Source organism: Eufriesea mexicana, unplaced genomic scaffold (assembly GCF_001483705.2).
Source record: "Eufriesea mexicana isolate 0111107269 unplaced genomic scaffold, ASM148370v2 scaffold1357, whole genome shotgun sequence".
In the NCBI taxonomy this organism is placed as follows: domain Eukaryota; kingdom Metazoa; phylum Arthropoda; class Insecta; order Hymenoptera; family Apidae; genus Eufriesea; species Eufriesea mexicana.
In genome coordinates this window covers 1,882,224-1,896,412 of record NW_016909472.1, presented here as the reverse complement: position 1 = coordinate 1,896,412, position 14,189 = coordinate 1,882,224, and the positions used below count along the sequence as shown (strand labels likewise).

General features: G+C 39.2%; 1 protein-coding gene across 1 annotated transcript in view; it reads right to left on the bottom strand.

Moving 5' to 3' along the window:
• Positions 1-644: 644 nt before the first annotated feature.
• LOC108547993 (dipeptidase 1) overlaps positions 645-14,189 on the bottom strand; it is a 158,299-nt gene continuing 144,754 nt past the window's right edge. The window contains exons 2-8 of the mRNA XM_017900745.1: positions 11,158-11,487; positions 4,232-4,364; positions 3,518-3,706; positions 3,144-3,346; positions 2,786-2,946; positions 1,381-1,510; positions 645-952 (exon numbers count right to left, since the gene is read on the bottom strand). Of these exons, the coding sequence (XP_017756234.1) occupies positions 821-952; positions 1,381-1,510; positions 2,786-2,946; positions 3,144-3,346; positions 3,518-3,706; positions 4,232-4,364; positions 11,158-11,487 (1,278 nt within the window). The 3' untranslated portion in view covers positions 645-820. The remainder of the gene's footprint in view (positions 953-1,380; positions 1,511-2,785; positions 2,947-3,143; positions 3,347-3,517; positions 3,707-4,231; positions 4,365-11,157; positions 11,488-14,189) is intronic.

The window sequence follows — 14,189 nt, the reverse complement described above, 5'->3', positions numbered from 1 at the left end:
ATTTTAATTTGTTTCAGTAATTCATATAATTCTTCTAATTAACACTTCGATCTTCCTGCACCATAAAAATATAAAATGGAGCAACATTCGTTTAAACTTTATTTAAAGATTGCATGGCGGAATACACGTGTTTCTTTATGTTATAATAAATTTTATATGCATTACTATTACCCCTATTAAAAATAGCATTGTTACCTTGGACATATTGTTCTGAAACATATGTGCCAGATATCAAAATATGATTGTTACAAATGTTCAAAATACGGATGATCTCACAATCAATTTTTCTACTTATAACATAAGCCTTAAATTATCACTGATAAATACAATTATCATTTGCAATTTAGAACATGAATTTCGTAACACTCAATAATCATATTAATCTTAATGGAACTTAATTGAGCTTTATACTGAAAATATAATCTTTGTATTTTCTCAATCGTTCGAATAATTATAAACATGAGAAAATCAGATTTTTAGAAAAATTCGATGAAAAATAATTGTCTGTATTTGCGTTTTTAAATGAAAGAAATTTACAATTAAGAAAATTAAACATTCGAAGTTATGTATTTCGTTCGAGGTAGGTTCTTTACTTTTTCTTTCATTCAATGTTATCCTGATTGAGCATCTAGAAGGGACAGACTTTGTAGGCGGGCAAGAATCAAGCAATGAGAAGTCCTCTCTTCTTGAATCGCTCGTTCTGTTAGAATTTCCTCGACTTCGACACGATTCTGTCCATTTTGTCGAGTATAGGACGGCAAGGTGCCCGTGGAGAAGTAATTTACACACCATCGAGAAACAGAGGACATTGATAGAACAATCAAACTTCCATGACTCTCTGTACGGAGTTGATATCGAGTGCACAACTGCCAGTTGTGTCGGGAGAATCTTGCAGGTATTCTTCGGATGGTGTCATTCCGGCGGTTCTCATATCGTCCCTAACTCGTTCCACCTAAAATGGAATAATGTCTATTATATTTCTATTTCTGAAGATGCACTATTTTTTAAAGCATCGTTCTTTTCAAAGAACTTTGATTTCAGCTTTGGTTAAGTTTTTGTAAAATAAAAATATTTTTATCTCTATAGACATTTTAAAAAAAAATAGTGTCTTAGAAACAAAGAATTATTCATTTTTATTTCAATTTCTTGTGTAAGGATTCTATATCTTTTGAAATATCTTTTTTTCTTCATAACTATATAGTATCAGATTAATGGAATTTAATTGAAATTCTTTTAGGATTATCTTTCATGAAGTATATTCGATTTTCCGGATTCAAGCTATAATTTAGTTTTTCTTCCTTTCACAAAGAACAATTAGAGATGCTTGCGGTGGACCAAGCTAGCATGAAGATCCGAGTTTAGATTTAAAAGGGTTCCAACCTGCCGCAGGACCCTTAGCAAGTTCAGCCCGGCGACTTTTTTTAAGTCAAGTACGTTCCATTTCCCACTTCGAAGAAGTTCGGCGAATAGTTCTGGATACTTTGAAACATCCTCGAGTCCTTTGGGTGTTCTGCAAACAAAATAAATTATGATTCTCTGTTATGTGGTCCGAGCTTAGTACAATCGTTCTGAAAATAGTTTTTTTTACCAATGTTGGCTATTATAAATTCTCTCATTCTACAATCCATATTGAGAAGAAGAGAAATTTTGTATAACTCCTCTTAATTATTTTAAATAGGAGGCAACAATTATTCGAATAAAAGTGAAAAGAATGTAATTTTTTGTGGAGTTTAGGTACATGTAACTATTTCCAGTGTACGGCTAACATAATGTTCTGTGATCACTTTTGCTTTTAGATACATAATTAGAAATATCGTTTTAATGCCTACTTCTAACGATACAAAACAACGAGGAGTATTTTCCCTATGAATAATCTCGACCTTGATTGCATGTGAATAAAATAAAGATTTGTTCACACAATATTTTATCAGTTACAAACGGAAATAATAGACATTAATAAATTTTAATAACTTATTTTTCCCATCATGAATTTAAATGATTCAAACAATGCTTAATTCTTCCTCAAATTCTCTCTTACTGTTCTTTACTTCTCCTTTAGTGATTAATAATACATTACAACAAACGGTTAGTAGAATATTGTGGAGAAAAACAATTTATGAACCTGTAATGCCAATTACAATGTCATTCACTGTTGCCGGTTTATATTAACATTTATATAGATATCAAATTACCTAACACTATCAGTTAATTCTGGTTACAGAGCACTGTATGGTACTGCATGCCAATCAGAACTGTGTAGTACACTTTTGATTAAATTTACAAATGAGATTGCATCACAACTCACAATGTTTCTTGATCAAATGTTGATTACAAATGTTATACCGACTGTGTAATTGTACCGATCGATAACTTACTGGTAACCGATAATTTAAAACATCCTTATTTAGTTAATGTAGAGACCTGATGTCGGTGAAAGGATGAAAGCAGATTAACTTTCGTGATAAAAAGAAACAAATATTTATCGCGTTTAATAGAACTATCCCCGATTTTGTATAATTTGAGCAACAGAGTTGAATTTATTGTTTGCAGGTATTTGAAGTACAGTCGGTATTAAAGGCTTTTTACATCATTTCACATACCATCTGAGAACATATAAATAAACAAGATACAAATAATTAGGTCTGTTAATTTAACGTAATTTTAGCTTTATTTTTCAATGAAAAGTATAACCTGATAACGTACCGTTAAGACCCCTTCGTTGTTTTAATATTTATAGAAATTTATGTCATAAAACTTTGACGTTTTAAGGGAAGAATATACCTACTTGTTAATACCGTCAAAGTCGCCACCGACACCAATATGGTCCACGCCAATTAGACTTCTAATGTAGTATATATGCTCTGCGACGTCGGAGACGGTCGCTTGAGAGCCACATTTCACGAAGTAATTATAAAATGTCACCATAACCAGTCCACCATTAGCAGCCTGTAAATAAAATATTAATTTTAACTTTCAGGCCTTTTTCTTACAAAATTTATATTATTCCAATCATAGTTTCATCACAGTTTGTCATCACAGAGGTCAAATTTTTTTCCATCATCGTGAATATGTCGAATCGTATTTCATTTAAATTAAACATAGTCTAAATTGATAAGCATGTGGACAACGTGCTGTATGTTTACCAGCTGCTTCAGAATGTCGTCGGGAACGTTCCTCGAGGAATTACAAATGGCGAAGGCCGAGGAGTGAGAAAAAATGAGGGGTGCTCTGCTGGCCCTTAAAGCGTCCCTCATGGTGGCCCTTGCTGTGTGACTAAGGTCTATCAACATTCCCAGTCTGTTCATTTCTTGGACTACTGCTTTCCCGAATGCCGTTAGACCGCCTCCTAAAACAAAACAGCACCTTACTTTTCCTTCGACACTACGAGATTATCGACCGCTGATTCGGGCTCAATCTTCAATACTCATTCGATATTTCGTTAACATCGCATGGATATCAAACGTAAATGACACAAGGAACAGAAAACTCGATAACCTTGCGTAGAAACATCACTCACCATCCTCATCCTCGTCCTCTACCGACGAACTCTTCGCCCATGGTGTATTGCAAGTGTGCGTGAGTGTGAGATATCGTACACCCAATTGATACAGTGTTCTTAACACGGCTAAACTACTTCCTAGGCTATGTCCACCTTCCACCCCGATCAGTGATGCTATTCTGCCACTTCCATGGGCCTCCAGAATCTCTGAAAGTTTAACAAACGTGAGTTGTTTATTGAAAAATACGTCGAAAAATATCTGAAATATATATATATACATAAAAAAAAGAAGAAAACAGCTAATTAAATTTGCAGTCTGCCACTTCCATGGGCCTCCAGAATCTCTGAAAGTTTAACAAACGTGAGTTGTTTATTGAAAAATACGTCGAAAAATATCTGAAATATATATATATACATAAAAAAAAGAAGAAAACAGCTAATTAAATTTGCAGTAAATCAGACGTAGAGTTCCGAAGATTTCGTATACATTTAAAAAGAAAGAGTTTCGAAAAAGATGAAGGAAGAAAGATTTCTTCTCTCGTTGGCAAAATATCCTTACAACGTTCCCAAAGCTTCGAATTACGAGAGAATGGGAACGGAAGAGAATTTTCTGGCTCTGCGAGGTAATCTAGTTAATTTTCAAATTTCGCGCGTTTTCGAGGAAAAGAAACAAGGTCGCCGTTGCGGAACCGAGATCTGCAGCCGTTTCGGATAATCGTGAAAGATACCCACCCCTTGAAGACGCAGCGAACTGCATGCGTTGCGAGTACTTCTCTATGAGCCTCTTAATGAGGTCCACCTGCTCCAGAGTCAGCTGGACCGCGTTGAGATACTGCGACTCGCACGGCACGTAAGCAGCCCAAAACTGTGAATAAAGTACCAGTCGGATTAGTTTTTGGTTAATTAGGGACGGTTGAGAGGAAGATGTCAAGGCTGATTACGTGCACAGGACGCAAGGTATGCAAAAAATTAGCGAAACTTTTCTTTCTCGCGAAAAGTCAGAACGATATTTCGCAGATGTTTCACGATATTTTCACTAGAGAATATAGTATCTCATTTCTTTTTTTTTTTTAAACCTTTCTTCGTGGTTTAAAATATTCGGCATTGAGAATATTCAGAATTCTTCTATAGCACATATTTATTTCGTTTCTTCAGAGATTTACACGTAGCCAGTTTCATTTGAAAAATTAAAAAATTCGTGTCTTTTTATAACGCGTTTCTATATGCGAGAATAAATCGAAAGAGAGAGGAATTTTGTTTCCGAAATTTTCAAACTTTAATTTAAATTTGAATTTATTTTATCTTGTTATTTAAAGAATAACATTATATTATTTTTTACATTTATATATCTCGCTATCTGTTCTCGTTTATCGTGCAATCTGTTATACATGGAAGTTAGTCGAACAGAGTTTGAAACACGTTTAACTAAACCGTTGTATGATCGATGCTGAACCACGTTCGAATTTTGGTTCATTACTGCAGTTTAATAAGTCGTTGTCCATTATTGTACTCGAATATATTACGCATTATTTTATCCCATGAAACTGTGACAAATTTTATGAGGCTGGTTCTACGCTCATGATTTATCATACCGCAAATATGGTATCACGTAGCGCCTATAAATAATCGTTCGCATGAAAATTCGCTGCGACCTACGGCTAATCGAGCCACGAATACCACGATACTACAATTTACAAAAGAAATTATTCAATAAAACGTTCCTAAGAAATCCGTGCTTTTAATAGAAGAAATTTCTAAGAAATTTATAACACGTTCATAAGTAATTTAGATTGTTCGATACAAAAGACTCGTAAGAAATTTATATGTTTCAAATAAGAAATCTTTGTAACTACATGGCGTCCAATTTCGAACGCGATAGCCGGTAGAATGATAGTCGTTATTATTTATGAATAATAAACAGCGAGCGAAATTTCGTTGCTGCTGCGAGAATGATCGAAATTCATTTTTAACGCGTTCGTAATTCGAGAACGAGTGAATAATTTATTTTCGTCTTCGCCCGCTTTCATTTTTATTTTCAGCTTCGTGCCCGACGCGTGTACTTTCTAGGATGGTACCATTTCCGGTGTAAAAATTATCTTCCGCAAGGACGGAAATTGAGGACGAGGACTCGTCGCGGGTGGAAGAAAACGTAGCGAAGATGGCTGGAGAAATATCGAAAAAGGTACACCGTTGTGTCGTGGTTGCACGATGCACGAGATCTTCTCCAGTACCAGAATATAGAAAATTTTTTCGCCCCGCGTTTTCTTTTGTGCAGTCCACGGTCACGCCTGGAAACGCAGATTGGTTTCCTTTATGGCTCTTTCTTGGAAACTTCTATTTCCCCTTTTGGGAAAAACCAGCGCAACCGGGTAAATTATCAGTGTTCGTTAAAACTGCGTGTTTTCTTCGTTCTTTGTAATAATTTTTTTATTTCCTTGGCTACACGACAGAATAAAGTCGTGAGCCTCGTACTCGACGAGTGCTTCTATCTCCCTGGATATTTCTGGAATAATTATTTTTGTAAATAATCGATGAAATAACAACGAGAATTTCACCGCATTTCGTTCACGCTTTTCAAAATTACGATATCACGTGTACAGTGTCTGTCAAAGTTGCGAGGCGAGCCAGCTTTGTCAAAAGAGGATTCAATTTTTGAGTTTCAAATTTTAGGTAAAATCGTAGGTGCCGGATTTTATTTAATTAATTTATTAATTACACTATCGAGATACGATCAGACAACTCTGGCAATTTTAACTTCCTCCTGATTCATAATACTCAGACAACTTAGTACAGTAGTCCCTCACCTAATATTCGCGTGCTTTGGGTTCGCGATGCGAAGAATATCGAGGGATGGTCTATTCCAAGAATTTCCAGCTATTAGCTCTGATCCCATTGACCACATCATAGGTGAAAATGAGAATGAACGGGTGTAAACGAGACGGAGAAGAGCGTTTAAGATCTGGTTATATCACTGGACTTGTAGAAAACGCGGAGGGTTGCTCAGCGGAGGCAGTTTCAGAAACTGGTCTTGGGAATTTCGTGAAGGAAATAGCCAAATGATTAACGTGCAGGGAAGTAACCGTACTCAGTTATACAGCAATTGTATTTATAAAGGTTTAATATACGTGAAATTTATACACTTTATGCAATATACAAATAAAATACAAGAGTCTCTTTTAATGCCACTGTGGGACACAATATATAAAGTATCGGTACTATTCCTGATCTGAGAGTGAAGAGCTCCGAGGCACAGCAGGCCCTTTTAAACCTCCAAAACCGACCCCTTGATGTCCAAAGGTCGGTATTGGCCAGCAACCTCTAACAGGCCTGTCGTCATCGTTACATGGGCGCAGCTGACTTCCAACAATTGGAGATGAATATTACGAATGGAAAATGTGTAGATATTAGAGGGGGACTACTGTATACATCGGCACCGAGTCGTTGCCACCTGGACGTCCGATTTCTGACGGTTTACCTTAATAAACAAGCGACGAGATCAGAACTTGATCTGACATCGAACAAAACGGATATGTTGTACTTAATCCACGTAATTATGGTGAAATGATGTTTGTCAGTTGCGATCAACTCTTAACAGTTCATTCATACCCGCGATATACTCCATTTACATCAATGAAGAATCCCCCATTTAACGAAACAGTCCACTTGTTCCATCTTCCTTCTCCGTTCTCGAACAGATCTCTACATTACCGACGATTTGCTTGCTTTCCCTATCCACTCGTATTTTCTCTTTCCCAAGCTTCGCATAAAATTACTCTGCCGCAATTTTACCACCCAATACCTCTAACGCCTCTATGACCCACTATCCCGATGCATTCCACGCATCACACTCTACCGACCTGACCAAACCCGTATCCTACTACTATCTGTACTTCTCTCCTAACCGGGAAACTCTCAACAAGAGTTAGGATATCGGGTGATGAATCGTAATGTAAACATCGCGAGGGATTAAATAAGCGGAAAGCATTGTGTCGGATTTTGTCAGAGTTTATTATGCACGAGGGGGAGGAGGGAGGGGGCTGCGCCAAGAAAATCGTATCTCTCTGGGGAAAATGGTCTAAATCATACTTTGGTTGCCAACGAACTGCCTGCACTTTTTCCAGCCCTGGTCCACGCGTCGTGGTCCACGCGTCCACGAGTCATGGGGGGGTGGTCGTAAAGACATAAACCAGGCCCCCAATGACTCGGGCCCCTTGACGTCGCCGCGAATAGAAAAATATCTTTCTCCTTCGTCGGTAGGGATCTGTCTCTACAAATTTATTCGTCGATGACGTCACGATTTACCACCCGACACTTCTTCCCCGATCTCGTTGATCTCTCCCCCTTGATCTCTGCCCTGGCCGGCTTCCGAAACGTCAGGTAAACCGATCCTAGTCCAAATCGAGCGTGAAAGGTCTTAGAAAAATTGCAGAAGTCTGGTCGTTGTTCCTCGCATTCGTCCATGTGGGATAGCCCGCGACACGACTCGTGATTTCCGATTTCGTTGACGATCCGCGCGTTATCGTCCAGTTTCTCAGTTGGGTTACGCGATAATGGCGTATCCGGCGCGAATGCTGCGAAAGGAAGCCAGGGAAAAGCGAGGAACAGGTTGAAACGGGAAGAAAGCTAGTCGGCTAGGTAGCTGCCGTTGGTAAAAAGAAGCAGCCAGAAAACCTGGAGAACCGGTAACGAGCTTGCGGTGGAAAGCATGGTGGGATAGGGGCGGTGGGACAGAGGGGCTGGAATATCGGGCTTGCCGTGTTTGTGGAACGTAATATCGGGTCGTTTTCTGTTTCGCCGAGCTAGCACACGCCATCCTGGCCGTGTGTTTCATTGCGTGTTTCATTATGTGTGTCGCGTTACACGGTTACCCTCGTAAAGAAAGGAACGTTTTCCGTGTCATCCCGCGTTGTCTTTCTTAATATCGCCCGGGATATCCGGCTGGCTCGATGGAACGCTGGATGCTGGATTCCAAACGACGCTATTCCAACGACTATTGCGTCGACATTTTCCGATTTCTCTTAGCAAGCGTATCTTCCACCATGAGGTCGCGAATGGTCTGATTACACAGGGATTTTAAGGGTTTTTACAAGCGTGCTTGCGATGGGGATTGAGTCTCTTTTCCTTTGGGGTTGTTATGTCTGTGAAGACGGTGTTTGTAACTGTTTTGCAATTTTTTTATATATCGACAGAGTTATTTTGTACATTTTAAATTGTACTACCTGCTTTTCCTTTGATGATTCTGCAAAGTATAAAGTTGACAATAAATGTAGTACGACTGAAATGTGGTTGTTGTTGAAAGAAAAATGAATATTCGAAGATAGCATTTGCAATATTTCAAAACCGATACGATCGAACTGCAGGATTTTACTTCATTTTTCTGTAATATAGCTTTCGAATAGCTTTTATTACACCTGGTAGTAATTGCTGTAAGCGTTACTTTTTATTTTGGTACAGCTCTTAAGCCCTGGAAGGTTTTAAAACGTAGGCAAACGAGGCGGGGAAAGACCTTCTCGGTAATCCAATGGTAAGCACGGTGTAGAAATTATTCTCTTCAATCGACGATGAAAGGTTAACTGCAACGTTGTTTCATCGTAATGGCTTCTTTGTTGCAGAGAAATTAGTCGAATAGGATTTAATGAAGTAGGATAATACGTTCTAATAAACGATTTTGCAATTAGGTACTTCTGCTGTTGTTCCTCCAGTGATTCTCCTTTCGTCAGAAATTTTCCAATAATATATTTTGACGGTATCACTTAATTAACCATTTTCTTTGCGGATTCATTGCTAATCTGGAAACGTTTCTCGAACAATTTAACTGTTAGAATAGCCAGGAAGAGAATTTCACGAACTACACGTATGAATAAAAAATTTAATATTTAAAGATTAAACTTATTAATTTAATTTAACTACTGCAGGATTCTAAATTTTTTAAACGACATCGCGTGTTCCACGTTGCCCGGCCAAGAAGAGAACATCCTGTTTCTTGTTGCACTTTCGTACGAACAATCTGCAACGCGTGCAACTTCGAACGTCCTGCACGCACCGGAAGTCACGATCGAGCTTGTGCACGTGCTTCGAGAGCTGCAGGCTCAGCGACCGATCGATGCGTTAAATCTGTCAGGTTCGCGCCATTTTCGATATTCTCTCTTCACGGATCGCTTCGATGCCGAAGGATTACGCTCATTTTGCCGAACCACGATGCGCGGCGTAAATAATCTGATCAGAATTTTTGTTTGATGTCGCTGATCCCTGCTTAGAGGATCAGCCAAGTCGATGGGGAGAAACGTTGGAGCTATCGCGAGATACGGGGAGATATCGGCGATAATAAGCTAGAGTTTGCCAACAGAGGGTAGTTTTATACGATGGCTAAAGTCGAGGCTCGAAACTCTCGCACGATTACGTATTTTGCTAACTTCTCTTTAAAGTTATATTTTATAAACGGCAACTTATGAAATTATAAGTTATAGATTATAAATTCCATTCGACTTACTCGATCTGCAAAAGTATCAAGAACATGCGTCAAATTAATCCGCCAACTAGAAACTGAATTTTCAACCAGCCTCCGAATGTTAAAAAATTTCGTTCTTCCCGAATAATTATTTTCACGTATAAATTGTTTCGGAATACGATACACAGAGAGACGAAAAACCGGCATAAATGTTCTTACTTTACACCGTATTTGATACCGATACGCGGAGAGATTACTTCGAGCATATTTGATTACCATAAATTCGAGGTCGGAATCAATTTTTGATATTTCATCCGCGAGATTCGGTTCGATTCTCGATACACGCGCAGAGGAAGCTCAATATCGAGAAAGCATAACATATGTCATAACCGTAAAATCGGTACGAAGTGGCGATAAAATTCTCCGGCAGCTGCATAAGCAAAATCGAGGCGCTGCGATCGGTAAGCGGGAAACTTGGAAAAGGTTCGAGGGAGGTCGAAAATTAATTACATCGCTTCGTTCAGTTCGGCGAATAAAAAGGTAAGAGAATTTCATGGGGTGGCGAGTCTGCTTTATTATTTCTCTTTTTGCCTACGTTTCACCCAAGTTCCCGAGTTCTCTGAGAAATATGAGCGAACGCGTCATGAAAATATTTCTCCTTTAATTTTCCTTAACCCCTCGGTTACGTGGCTGTAAGCACGCTACTGGGTAAATCTGTAAGCATGTACACACGTGTACACCTGTGTTCAGATATATATACGAGTGTTGTGTATGTTTGCGTATCATGGTCGGACGTGACGAGTTTCCATGACTTTGTGACGATAATCGATGCGTTCAAGCTGTCTCAGACGAGTAACCTGTAGTAACCCCTGTGTTCAAGTATATGGAAAATATATATTCATCCTTGAATCTTTTCTTTCCCATTGTCTATCGAAGCGTTTCTCGATCCTCCCGAGACTTCGACACGATTTAAAACTAGTTTCGAACCGCAAATTTGAACGAATTACTCGGAATTAATTAGTTACGCGATTAACGTAAAATTCGTTCGATTCGTTCGTTATGCTTCTCCAATATTCCAAAATTCGAGATGGAGGACGCGAGAAACGAAAATACGCGTTTTGCAGCAAAAATCAGAACGATTTACTCGGAATTAAATGACACGATATCGCAAGTTAGAGGATAATTCGACGATTTCAAACTGGAATATTACCTGACCACCGACCATGCCTTGACGAAGCCTAACCAGATCCGTTTGGCTCCAGGCGCTCTTGCTCCAAGGCGCGACCTCTCGTAGATCCTTGTCGAAATCGAACTCGGCCAGCTGGTTGTGAACGAAGTTTCTAATGTTCCAGGGCAGGTCATTGTGGCCGTCGATCAAAGGCACCTCGGAAAGAACCTGTCGCACGGTCTCCAACCTTTCCCTGGGCGATGTCAGGTGTGCAGTCTCGCCATCGGCTGGTCGTGGGCCAACTTTGCCAACCCAGCTTCCGATTGACAGTATGATCACGCTTGCTGTCCAGACACCGCTCTGACCGCCACACTGGAACACCCGTTTGATTATCGGTGGTTAGTCAGCAATTACCCAAGAACATTCCAACAACTGCGATAATAACTTGGGGGGTGGAAAGTTGGGTCGAATGGAGGGTGATTGCCTGTCAGATTACTTCTGACAGATGACAGGTTGGGCTTTGCGTGGACATAATTTAAAAAAATGTTAAATATCGTTCGTTAACTAAGTCAGATTTCATTGGTTATGAAGGATTCATTATTTCCACGCCACTTCCGGTTGGGAGGGAAGAATACGCCTTGGGATCTTTCCAGGCCAGCTTGGGTCATATGATTCCAACGATTTACTGGCGGATCACGGTTTTATGGTTGCCATTAGGGAAGGTCCCGGAGCTAATCGCACGAGCCATACATAGCAAGATGAGACCAAGTTTTTTACTTAATGGCAATGGCGAATAAGCTTATGTCATTTTGATAGGCCGTTAGATCTATTACAGAAAGATGAGAAAAAGTACCGTATAAAACAGAGTTTGATGCGTTTTTCAAGAAAGCTAATAATTTATTAAAAGCTAATATCTGTCATTTATAGATTTATTCCTACAAACTTAAGTAGACTGATAATTAAATGAATCACGCGATATTAATTCCGCAATTGTATTATTAATTACGATACCTATAATTTTTAGCGCGCGTCGTACTTATAATTAATTGAATATTATGGAAATTATATTAAGCAAACGCAAATGTAGATATAACTAGTAAACCGGTATTTGCGACCGATATGAAATACAATAGTCATAACAATTCTAATACTATTTCACACCTAGAATTGTCAATTGCGATCAATCGCGCTAAACTCTGATAGCCTACACAAGAAGTGATCAATAACACGCTTAAAACACCCGCGCTATTATGAACTTGCCCTAATTAATTTCACTTCTTCTCAATTACCGCCAAATTCTCTTCCATTTCATTACCCGAAATGTCAGCTCGTTTGAACCTTCGTCGACCCAGACAATCGTCGAAGACGAAGACGGAGGCAAATAAATTGCTTCGATCGTTAGATCCAGTACGAATACAGAGATATCGGACACAGGAAACGTGTTCGACGCTAATCCAACCGGATGTCGGCCGTACTCTCGGCTAGAACTCGAAGGAGCGATGCGAGATGCAAAGCGCAGAAGGTGAGCGATGGTAACTAAAGAGGACCAGCGAAGGCTTTGATGTTCTGGTCCAGAAATAATTTACTGTTTCGTCCTGTGAGTTGCAAATATTCGCTGGGATACGGCGAGCTGTCATCGCGAGGCTGCAGGCGCTGAATAGTTTATGATCCTCGTCAAAGGAGCATGAATTCCTTTTCGCGGGACGTCTGTTGGTGGAACGCGCTTTTCAAAGCGCGTTAGAATGCTCGGGCGAGAAAAAGGAATCGCTTTATCCTTCCTTTCCAATTATTCCCTTCGTTCTTCGCCTCTTAAACGAGTTTCTACCCTCTGTTCGCTGCTCCAGGGTACCAGGGTAATCTGTTTTCGCTGATATTCTTCGAAAACGTGCGCAAAGGATCGTGGCGATTCTAATTAACTTTATAAGCATTAAATCTATTAGTATTTGCGACCATTTCAGTTTCAGGTATTATTCGATCGCTGATATAAATATTTCTCAACCGGCTAGCGATTCGTCGAAATTTATTTGAACAAAGTTTATCTACTTTAGATTCGAGCTAAGAAGAGGTTGCATCTAAATATGCGACGAATAATTGGATGACAAATCGATTATAAAAATATAATATATTCGTCTTATAGAGGTTCTCGTGTTAAGAAGGTTCGAATTCCAGGGAGTTCGAGCGTATCTAGGATATTAAAGATGGCCTCTACGCTTGAAGCATATCGATCTAATTTTGCGATGTACTTACACGTTAGAGAAACACGATGTAGGATCCTCGTATCCTTGTTCATCAAACGAGATCTTGTCGCCAGTGGCAATTCGTCAAAGGAATGACGAATTGCCTCTTGTCAGAGAAATGATTGATCGAAGCAGTTTGATTAGAAAGGAAGATCACCTGTCCGAATTCGTTCACGTGGAAGACAGACTTCCGTTTTAATATATCCTGAATTGCATTAATTTCAATGGACAGAGTCGTCGAAAAAGTAATAAAATGCATAAAGGATAAAGTAATTTAACAAACAAGCGTAAACGTCCATTAATCGAAGCTTTTGACACGGCGAATTTTTGAGGTTTAAAAAAATATTGCAAAATATATAATAGCCGCGTAGATTTACATGTTTTTAAATATTTTTCAGCAGTTCACGTCTCGTTTAATTCACCAGAATTAAACAAGAATTATACGTGTACACACCTTTACCATGTTCAACAAAAAAGAAAGCCACCATCGATCAGTCAGTGACAATTAAATCCGGGAAAAGTACAAAGCTTCAAGTACACTAACCGTTTTATACACAGAAGGGATTAACACGGTTACCATGAACGAAAGGAAGAAAAACACCAGAGTGCTGAACAATGTCGTTGGACTGTACTAGTGTCCGACCAAACGGCAACCCACGCTACTGTGGAAACATCGTTGCGTCTGATATAACATACGCTTTTTCACTGGCCCCTGAACTGCATGTCTGAGAGGGTGGTCTCTCGAATTTCCGGCTCCCATATGGGAATATCCGTAAGACAGGAATTTTATTTCGCCCTGTCTTCGCTGCTTAACGCGATATAGGAACATTTTTCCTT